Source organism: Fonticula alba (assembly GCF_000388065.1).
Source record: "Fonticula alba strain ATCC 38817 unplaced genomic scaffold supercont2.2, whole genome shotgun sequence".
Lineage (NCBI taxonomy): Eukaryota > Rotosphaerida > Fonticulaceae > Fonticula > Fonticula alba.
The window spans coordinates 3,658,210-3,668,011 of NW_009242972.1; the positions used below are offsets into that span (position 1 = coordinate 3,658,210).

General features: G+C 64.4%; 3 protein-coding genes across 3 annotated transcripts in view; 1 reads left to right on the forward strand and 2 right to left on the reverse strand.

Annotated features, from left to right (window-relative positions):
* Positions 1-616: 616 nt before the first annotated feature.
* H696_01753 (glutamyl-tRNA synthetase) lies at positions 617-3,276 on the reverse strand. Its single transcript, XM_009495663.1, has 4 exons — positions 2,929-3,276; positions 2,096-2,739; positions 1,551-1,932; positions 617-1,377 (listed from the first exon to the last, which is right to left on the reverse strand). Exons 1-4 carry the CDS (start codon positions 3,233-3,235, stop codon positions 653-655), a joined length of 2,058 nt encoding a protein of 685 aa, XP_009493938.1. The 5' UTR covers positions 3,236-3,276; the 3' UTR covers positions 617-652.
* Positions 3,277-4,062: 786 nt separating this feature from the next.
* On the reverse strand, positions 4,063-7,841 carry H696_01754 (hypothetical protein). Its single transcript, XM_009495664.1, has 12 exons — positions 7,550-7,841; positions 7,205-7,389; positions 6,962-7,126; positions 6,780-6,851; positions 6,428-6,697; positions 6,064-6,306; positions 5,512-5,961; positions 5,265-5,339; positions 5,074-5,182; positions 4,770-4,913; positions 4,526-4,632; positions 4,063-4,329 (listed from the first exon to the last, which is right to left on the reverse strand). The coding sequence occupies exons 1-12, from the start codon at positions 7,755-7,757 to the stop codon at positions 4,258-4,260; spliced, it is 2,100 nt and encodes a 699-aa protein (XP_009493939.1). The 5' UTR covers positions 7,758-7,841; the 3' UTR covers positions 4,063-4,257.
* Positions 7,842-9,053: 1,212 nt separating this feature from the next.
* The window catches only part of H696_01755 (hypothetical protein), a 2,847-nt gene continuing 2,098 nt past the window's right edge, over positions 9,054-9,802 (forward strand). Inside the window, exons 1-2 of the mRNA XM_009495665.1 lie at positions 9,054-9,219; positions 9,330-9,559. Coding sequence (XP_009493940.1) covers positions 9,135-9,219; positions 9,330-9,559 — 315 coding nt within the window. The 5' untranslated portion in view covers positions 9,054-9,134. The remainder of the gene's footprint in view (positions 9,220-9,329; positions 9,560-9,802) is intronic.

Consider the following 9,802-nt stretch of genomic DNA (forward strand, 5'->3'; position numbering starts at 1 on the left):
CCCCCCCCCCCCCCCCCCCCCCTCCCCCCCCCCCCCCCCCCCCCCGCGTTAGCTTTCCCCCCCTTGGCCCCCCCCCCCCCCCTTCCCCCCTCCCCCCCCCCCCCCCCCCCACCACCTCCCCTCTCCTCTGGACATCTGTGGGCGCGTCCGGTCCCCTCTTCCACTTCCCCTCCTTCGCTCCAAACAATCCTACATGGTGCCCTGTGCATGCATCAATACAGTCGATCGAATATGAGGCCTTTTCCTCTTGCAAGTGGTAATCTCCCTCTGAGGGGGGGGGGGGAGAACGAATACAATCGAGGCAAGGGTGTGTGCGTGTGTGTGTGTGGAGGAGATTTATATTCGCAGTAGGGTGGGAGGGGAGGCAGGTGTGCATAGGGGGGGGGGGGGGGGAGGAGTCCCTCCACACAGGAGCAGGACCACATCCATGCTCATGAGTGTGAACAAACCACGAGGCGCGACATACGGCGCAGCCGGGAGGAATGTGACCACACATGGCACGCAAAATGCATCCCTGGTTGTCCTGTGGTACTCTCAATGGGCAGGCCGATTCTCAGGAGAGGAAAGGAAACATGCCGCGGAGGGGCGCCGGAGGGAGGCGCGCGATCACACCCGGCCCCTTACCCCCCCCCCCCCCACAAGCACCGACATCTTACTTCTCCATGCGGCCGTCAGGGATGAGGATGAAGACAAACTCACCGTCGGACGCCTTGTCCACGATGAAGTTGGCCTTACGCTCAAACTGGATGATGTCCCCGACCTTCAGGTCGGCGATGTTCTCGGCGTTGGCGAAGGCAGACACCGTGGACACGGAGTCGTGGTTGACGAAGTCCTCGAAGTTGTCCTCGTCCTCAAGCTTGGGCTTGGTAATGAGGTAGCCAAACTCCTGGAGCTGGACCGTGGCCAGAGGGCTGTCCTTGGACAGCCAGGTGAGCTTCTTGGTCTTCTTGAAGTCGCCCTCCGGGTTGAAGTCGCCCTCCATGGCGGTGATGACACCAGCGTCGTCCTTGGTGATGGACTTGATGATGACATTGCCCAGGTCCATGAGGGTGACCTCCTCGCCCTCGACGAGGGAGGCCGCGTCGACGCTCTCCAGCAGGAGATTCGAGCTGACAAACAGCTTCTTGGTCCCGACGTCGGGGTTCTTCTTGTGCTTGGGGATGTCGCGCACGGCCGGCACGGCGTCCAGACCACGGACGGTCAGCGGCACGGCACCGTCCACATTGATGGCAGTGAAGCGCGGAGCCACCGGGTCGATGGCCTTCTTGTTGAGGGCCCACAGCTTGTTCCACTCCAGCAGGAGGATGTTCTTGGAGGCGCCCTGCATGAGGATGTACTCCTTGAGAGTCTCGACAGTGAGGCCGCGACGGAGGATACCTGGGTGGCGGCAGTGGCGGTGGCGGTGGCGATGGCGGTGGAGGGGGGGGGAAGTCAGCGAAGGGCGGACAATCCGAGAAAAGGGGAGAAGAGGGAGAGGCCGCCTCGCGACTGTCACCCGAGGAGGCAGAGGAGGCCCACGCCGTCAGGATGGCACACGGGTATGGACGTACCACGGACGGTCGGGAAGCGGGGATCATCCCAGCCGGGAACAACACCGTTGTCCACAAACCAGGCGAGCTTGCGCTTGGACAGCAGGGTGTGGATGAAGTTCATGCGGCTGTAGTCCCAGATGAAGGGCTTGCGCAGCTTCAGGGTGTCGATGAACCAGTAGTACTGGTCGTTGCGATCGCGGTACTCATTGGTACGCAGAGCATGGGTGACCCCCTCGTAGGAGTCGACGATCGGGCAGGCGAAGTCGTAGGTGGGGTAGACCTTGTACTTGGTGCCGGTACGGGCGTGAGGAACCTCGTTCACACGGTAGATGACCGGGTCGCGCAGGGCCTTGTTCAGGGCGTCAACCGACATCTTGGCGCGAACGCAGCAGGTCTTACCCTGTTTGGCGGGCGCACATCGGCAACCGGGACAGGGGGGTCGCGTGGCAGGAAAGATTCGAGGTCAGCACCATGAACAAGTGTAAGTCAGCAGATGCGCGCCGGGGGGGGGGGGGTCTCCCCCCTCCGGCGCCCTGGCCAAAGAGAGGAGCATATGGACGCACGAAGTCGGTGGCCTTCTTCATCTCCTCCCAGCGGCGGAGGTTCTCCTCGACCGACTGGTCGCGGCAGGCGGAAGCCACGCCGTCCATGCGCTGCTGGCGCATGACCTCCTGGACGGTGTCATCGACGTAGGCATGGCCCTCCTCGATCATGCGGACGCAGTAGGTCTCCAGCATCTCGAAGGAATCGGAAGTCCAGGTGACGGTGTCGGGCTTGATCTTCAGCAGCTCCAGGTCGTGGAGAATGGCCTCCTCGAACTCGGCCTTCTCCTTGGAGGGGTTGGTGTCGTCGAAGCGGACAATCAGCCGGCCATTGTAGCGCCGGGCGAAGTACTCATTCAGCAGGGCGGCCTTGGTGTGACCAATGTGCAGGTAGCCGGAGGGCTCAGGCGGGAAGCGGGTCACAACACCGGCCTCGACATTCGGCAGGCCAACCTCGAAGGACCCCTGGTCCTTGGAGGCGGTCTCGCCGCTGGCGGAGGCCTGCTGCTTGGCGGTCTCGCGCTGCTGCTGCAGCGACACGGTCCGATCAATGACCTTGGTGGCCGCGGGGTTGGTGGGCTGCTCCTTCATGAAGGCGAACCACTTGGCCAGGTTGGGGTAGGCAAAGTCGGCCTGGCTGACGCTCTCCACGAACTTGGGGTTGCCTTGGTGGGTGAGGTGTGGCAGGAGGAGGAAGAGGAGCAGCAGCAGCAGCAGCAGCAGCAGCAGCATGGGGGGTTAGAGTCAGGGGACGAAGCGGGCCGAGATAATGCGCGGGGGAGGACATCGGCCAAGCTGCCAGGAAGCCCGAGAGCGAGGCCGTGCCCGGGCAAATGGAAAAGGGAGGTGCATACGGTTCAGGCACTCGAACATGACGTTGTCACCGAGCTTGGCCTCGGCGCCCATGACAAAGCCATCGGCACCAAGATGGGCCTCGATGGCCTCGACGATGTCCTTCAGCTCCTCGGCAGTCTTCTCGTCATAGGCGAAGAAGTGGCGCACGGAGAAGGTGATCCAGGTGTTGGGCGAGGCGATCGGGCCGCCGAAAACCGGGTGCGGGGCGTTCTTGCCGGAGGCGGCGGCCGCGGCAGCGGCAGCGGCCTTGGCCTGCTTCTTGGAGATGGCCGGAGCGGCAGCGGGGGCAGCAGCAGAGTCGGTCATGTTGGGTGAGGAAGAGGGGGGGGAGGGGGAGGGGGAGGGGGCTTGTGTGTAAGTCTAGATCTACGCGTATTGATGGCCTCTCTTCAAGAGGCCGGGTGCGATTCCGAGAGTGGCTCCGGCTTACATTCCCCCACCCCATCCCTGTCTGTCCCGCCCCCCCCCCCTCACTCCCACCCGGGGATGATCTTGAGAGAGCCAAGCCGCGGGAATGGCATACATTGCGCAGCCTACCGACGTAATGCGTTGACCCCCCTGCCCGGGGAGCATGCCAGGCCGTGTCTTCCGCCCCCCCCCCCCCTCTAGCTCACAGTCTCCCCCACGAGTCGGCAAGCCTCCTGCCCGGGATGCGCCCCACCCCTCCCGGGCAGAGGGGTCTCCATGTCAAGGCCCGCGCGCCGGTTGGGTCCTTGACACACGCGAATATGTCGGCGCATGGGGCAGCCCACCAGGAACGGTGCATGGACTGCGTGGCCGGCCTCCGCGCGAACATGCACAAGATCCGAGTCAATGTCAATCGACCAAGGCCCCGCCGGCCATTGCGAGGAGCGAGCCCGCCCGGCCCCGGACTCCGTTGACTTGCGACGCCGAGTTTCGTCTGGGAGGGGGCTGATCCCCCCCCCCCCCCACCCGGTCGGGGCCCATTCTTCCATCACACCGCACCCGGGATCCAGTGTGTGGTCTTTTGCCTGCGCTTCCCCCTTGCTCTCTCCCTTTGGCACACGAAACGCCCTGACCAGCCCCCCCCCCCCCCCCCCCCCCCCCCCCCCCGCGCCCACGCTCTTCTGCTCCTCGCCACCCCCCGAGCTAGCGGCCCGTTCATGGTCGTGCTCAGACTGGGTCAATGGCCGATGTGAGAAGAACTAGAATAAAACAGCATTATTCCAACGCGCGCGCTTTGAGTCCCGCCGCGCTGGAGGGCACACCCGGAGTGTGGGAAAACAGTCGCCACGTGCGTTGGCACTCAATATGGGGTTGGTCAGGTGCCAGAGTATGGCGACGTGTGTATGTGGAGGGGGGGGGGGTCACCGCCGGCGCATCGCCCGCTCGGCCGCTGTGTTGGCCTGGCCGATCATCAGGGACAGGGAGTCGACGTTCTGTGTGTTTGTGCATGTGTGTGTGTGTGTGTGTGTGTGTGGCAGAGATCCCAGCGCGGGAGAAGAAAGACAGGCACAAGTCAGTGACCATGAGGTACCAGAGAGGGAGGCTAGACACAGGCGCAATCTCCCCGTGCTTGCTCTGCACGAGGCCGGGCAGAGCGACAGAGTGAGCTCAAGCACCACAAGTACGCACCTTGGCTACGAGCTCCGCCTGTGAGGGAGGCAGGTCCAGACGAGCGCGATCGCTGAACTCCTTCAGGTCAGCATGTTGCTTGGCCAGCGAATGTTGCAGGGTGGTGACTGAGACAGAAAGGTCACCCCGAGGGGGGGGGGGCGAGGGAGGGTCAGTCACAGGAGGCAGGAGTATCATTGAAGCGGACTGGCCAAGTGCCGAAAGGAACACCCATGACAGCGGCAAGGCCAGCGGCAAGACGCACGGCGTTGGGCGGAAAGCTCGTGTGCCGAAGTCTTGGGGGGAGTCTTCTGCACGGCCAGCAAGGCGGTCCAGTAATGCTTGAGCAGCTCCTTCGTGACCATGGTGTGGATGTGAAGCGAGTTGTTGACCACCTTCGGCAGGCGGGCTAATGGAGACGTCAAGCGAGCGAGGGAGAGAAGGGAGAGGCGGGGCAGAGAGTGGGAGGAGGATAGAGCATGAGAGAAGCTGGGTCGAGTCGGTGGCGGAAGAGGAGAGATGAAGAGAGAGAGAGAGAGAGAGAGAGAGAGAGCGAGCGAGTGACGCACTGTCGGCCACACTGGCAGCGTTGGACGCCGAGCGGGCCATCTCCTGAACACGCTTGCCGGAGGAGCGGAGCTCTTCGGCGAGATGCGATGTGCCGGATGGGCTGAATGCCTGGTGTGGGCGTGACAGAGGTGAGAACCAGGAGAGGGGGCAGATGCGATCCAGGAGAACAGGCGAAGCGCTCGGGACATACCACCGACGAGAGAGACGGTGACCAAGTGGACATGCTATGAAGAAGCCCTGCCGGGCCGACTTGACTATCCCCATGCTGTTGTGCCGGGCAACCGTGCCCCCGCCCGCGACAGAGTTAGAGTGTGGAGCGCGAGAAAAGGAAGAGGAGGAGGAAGGGGAGGAAGAAGAAGAAGAGATGGATGGAGGGCGAGGGCAAGCCAAGCCCCAGGACACAAGAATAGGCCACCGAGGCAGTGCGGGAGACGAACCGAGCGGAGACGCTTGGCCGGAGGTTCGGCCTCGGGAGGGGCTTCAGCCGGCCTTGAGGCCGGCGTTTCGGTCAGGAAGCTCGCCGCCCCGCCGAAGAACCGCGTCGTGTCGACAATGTGAAGGGAGTCATGCTGAGGCGGAGCAGCAGGCTCCAAGTCCACCAAGCGCGTCGACGCGTCCAACAAGCGCTGCGACAGCTGGCGATTGTACTGGTCATACTGCCGAGCCTTCTCCAGAGGAAGGGCCAGGCCGGGCTGCGAGCCGGCCCGAAGGCGCAGTTGGGCCTGGGCGTCTGTGGGATTCCGGCTGGACGCCACAGCCTTCAGTCCTGGGGACATGGATGTCACGTCGGCACCAAAGAGGACCGACGAGGCCAGGCGGTGGCAACGCCGTGCGATGTCCAGCGCTTGCCGGCGTTCCCCGCTCTCGGTCTGGACGATGACATTGTCCTGCAGCAGGTGGGTCAGCAGGGCAGCCAGTCGTGCGTGGCAAGGAGCGGCAAGGGAGGGAAAGAGGCAGCAGGCCACGGCTTGTGATCTGGGCACACGTACATGCACGAAGTCTTCACGCGTGGACTCCAGATCCACCAGGCGCAGAGCCCCCACGCGGGGGGTCTCACGCATGGCCAGAATCTCGGCAGCCACCACGGCGTCCTCGCCGTCAAAGAGCCGCAGCGAGGCGGCACCCCCGCGCGGCAGGGCCGACGCCGACGTCGTGGGGAAGAACATCGGCCGGTCGCTGTTGAAGTCCTCCAGTTCGAGGACAAACTTCTTCCAGAACTCTTGCTCGGAGATCTTGACATTTGGTGCCACATTCATGCACGTCAGCAGGGGTCCACAAAGCCCCGAGGAGGACCGGGAGAGGGAGAGGGAGAGGGGGAAGGCAGGGGGAAGCTCCAGCAGTAGCACGACGCACCTCGTGTGGCACCTTGGCCGCATGGAGCTGTCGCACTCGGGGGAACTGGACGAAAATGGTCCGGACCAGGGCCGGCGTGAAGACAAATGTCGGCCCGGTTCCCTGGACCGCGGTCCCGGCGTCGGTCGTGCCACTGTTCGAGCCAGCCGGCGCCGAGGCGGCGCTCTCCTCATCCTGGCCCCAGGCTGCCTGGATGTTGGCCACACGCTGGGGGGCGGCCGAGCGCTTCTGGTCGAAGTCACGCGCGATGGCCGCCGACCGGAGGAGATCCTGACGCGAGAGCAGCAAAGGGTGAGCGGACTTCACCACGAGGGACCGAGGAGCACGAGCATACATCGGAACATGGACATACCCTTCGCGAGGACCAGAACTCGGTGTCGGTCATTTTGCCCCCGATGACCAGGAGCTTGTAAGCGGCGGCCACCTGGTTCGTGTGCGAGCCCCATATACCGGAGGTTAGAGCAGGACCCGGAGCCGGGAGACGCTGGGAAGACAGCGGGAAATGCCGGCGAGTCAAGCACATCATGCGCGTACCTCCGGGTGCCGGCGGAGTGCATGCTCCTTGAGAACCCAGCCTGGAGGTTCTTTCATGGGTCCGGCAGGTGCGGCCGTGGCCAGCGTTGCAGACACCACCAGCGGCGACGTTGGGGGCGGCGCCGCGGCGGTCGCAGCGATGGCGCCCTTTCTCCGCATGGCAAACTGTCGCATGCCCGAGCCGGCGGGTGTCAGCCCCTGGTCGAGAGCGGAGGAAGGACAAAGGGTCCCAAAGCGACGCACCTCAATCAGATTTTGCAGGAGAGTCTTCGACTGCTCCGGGTCAGGACCAATGGCACGGAGGAGGATCTTCTCGTTGGGGTTGGTGGCTGGGCTGATGGTCCGCTGGGCGCCGCTGGCCAGGACCACTGTGACAAAGCTATTTTGATAGGGAACCAGGTTGATGAGGGGATTCTTGCGGGAGCGCTCTACATCCACCGGCAGCCATGGCGGATGGGGGTCAGGCGCAGGGGAGGAGGTCAGCCAGGGGCAACACACTCAAGGGAAACAACCATGCATGGAGACCCGGGGCGATGGGCAACCGACAGGGAGCTGGGATGGCCCCGTAAGAGCAAGTGAGGCACGCACGGAATTTGTCAAGCGCATCGACACGCAGGATCAGCCACTCGGGGAGGGTAGGTTCCGGGGTGGGTGGGTCATTGGGGCCCGAGTCGCGCTTCCAGACAATGGCCTTCATGTCGTCATCGAACCACACCCGGCCAACGGTATTGGCATACATGGCTGGGACCGCGTCGGCCGCCGGGGCCAAATCCGGCGGAATCTGCACATGGGACATGCGGGCGTGTGGGGGAGGGGGCGCGAGCGCGGGCGAGGAGACGAGGCTCAGGGGGCGGCGAAGGGGGAGGAGGGGGGAGAGGAGGTGGGGATGCGGTGCGGATTTTGTATGTTCCTCTGGGTGCGTGTGCGTGTGCGTGTGGGTTGGGCGGGGGAGGGGAGGGGGGAAATGAGGCGGGCTGCCGGACCTCTTGCCAATCGGGAGGTCGCGCCGCGACGGCACTTGGGTCTCTTTCTTTGGGCGCCCGGGCTTTCTTTGCGGCCCACCCCGGCCGGGGGGCTGGGCGGCCGCGACAAGCGTTGGGAGTATCTGAGTCTCACGATTAAAGTCCCGTGTTGCAGTTAACACCGGCTCGGTTGCGCGTTTCTCAGGCGACTGCTCCGGTGGCAGAAGGATGGTCTGCATGATCATTGCGTTGTGTGAACCGGGCGGGGGGTGGTCCGTGGCAAGGGTGTTTGGCCCTGGGGAACCGAGGGGCCGGGTGCTGAAGTGACTGGCATCATACCCGTGACTGGATCATCAGCACAGGCGTGAAGGTGACTTGATTTCAGAACGGAAATTCACTTCTGGAAATACATCACCGAAGATCGGGCTTCTGATGTGTTGGTTGCCTGGCGCGCCCGGTGCCGCTGGCGGCTGGCCGGGGGGAATCTCTTCCATGGCTCCGGCTCGGCCGCCGGCGTGTGCGCCCCCGGCCGGGTGTTTCAACCGGCGGTGCTCTGGCTCCAATGATCGGGCGGGGGTCGCACCGAGGCGGTTGGCCGTTTTCCCTGGCGACGATCCAGCCGTGTTGGATTTACCGCTGCCCCCCCCCCCCCCGGCCGCCTGACCCATGCCGCGGGTGGCGGGACTACGTGGATGCCCGCGCAAATTTTCCCGAGAGGGATTATTCCCCATGCATTTCGCCGGGCACCGAGAGCCGCTCCGTCTAGTCTGATCGCGCCAGGTTGACATCATCCATTGGCGCTCGCGCCCGTGTGCCGCATGCACCCCCCCCCCCCCCCCCCCGGCCCTCCGGCCCCACGCGCCATCTAGTTTTCAGCATCTCGACCCCGGAGGTTCTCGGGGGCCGTGTGGTCAGCGGACACGCCAGCGGGTGGCACTTTGGCCGGGGACCAACTGGCCTCTCCAGTGCTCTCTGATCTTGACCTCTCCGGTGGCCACATAGTGACGTCTTGATGCCGGATGGCCTTTCTTCGTGCTCCGGCGGCTCCAGGCCCAGCTGGTGGCCTGGATGTCTCCCCCGTGAGCCAAGGGCCGCCCTGTTCTCGAGGCCTCGCTGCCTGCCAGTGGGCGGCCATCCACACCCCCACATCCCGTCACCTCGCTCTCCCTCCTCCCCCTTCCTACTCTTGCTCCTTCTCCCGAGGCATCACCATGAACGCCGAGGAGTTCCGCAAGTACGGTCACCAGATCGTCGACTACATCGCCGATTACTACTCCAATCTGGAGCGCTTCGATGGTACCTTATCGCATCTCCCCCGCGCCGGCCGGAGCCCGGCTCGATCGCCATTTCCGGGCCCCGGGGCTGCTCTTCGCATCCTCTTGACATCGGCCTAACCTTGTGCACAGTCCTCCCGGATGTGGAGCCCGGTTACCTGGCGCCCCTGCTGCCGGCCTCGCCGCCGACCACCGGCGAGCCGTTTGACCAGATCTTCGCCGACTTCCAGAAGTACATCATGCCCGGCGTCACACACTGGCAGCATCCGCAGTTCTTTGCCTTCTTCCCGGGGAACTCCTCTTTCCCGGCGATGCTCGGCGATATGCTGTCCGGCATGATCTCCTGCGTGGGCTTCAACTGGGTGCGCCCTCGATGGACGGGACATGTCACATGCGGCGTGCCTTCTGCTGGCCGGTCGACTGGCCTGCCTCCCTGTGCATCGTCTTGCCATATGTCTGAGTGCATGTTTTTCCCTGCTGCCCATTCGCATTCTCCTGGCCATTTACACCCGCACGCACGCACGCACGCACGCACGCACGCACGCACGCACGCACGCACGCACGCACGCACGCACGCACGCACGCACGCACGCACGCACGCACGC

Bases quoted from the DNA above. Each gene is read 5' to 3' on its own strand.
- H696_01754 (XM_009495664.1), bottom strand. From the start codon at position 7,757: ATGTCCCATGTGCAGATTCCGCCGGATTTGGCCCCGGCGGCCGACGCG. The intron at 5,340-5,511 runs GTTCGTCTCCCG...CCGGCACAACAG, and splicing joins CGGCCAAGCGTCTCCGCTCG to CATGGGGATAGTCAAGTCGG. The intron at 4,330-4,525 runs GTGCGTACTTGT...ACAAACACACAG, and splicing joins AGGCGGAGCTCGTAGCCAAG to AACGTCGACTCCCTGTCCCT.
- H696_01753 (XM_009495663.1), bottom strand. From the start codon at position 3,235: ATGACCGACTCTGCTGCTGCCCCCGCTGCCGCTCCGGCCATCTCCAAG. The intron at 1,933-2,095 runs GTGCGTCCATAT...CCCGCCAAACAG, and splicing joins TGAAGAAGGCCACCGACTTC to GGTAAGACCTGCTGCGTTCG. The intron at 1,378-1,550 runs GTACGTCCATAC...GCCGCCACCCAG, and splicing joins CCGCTTCCCGACCGTCCGTG to GTATCCTCCGTCGCGGCCTC.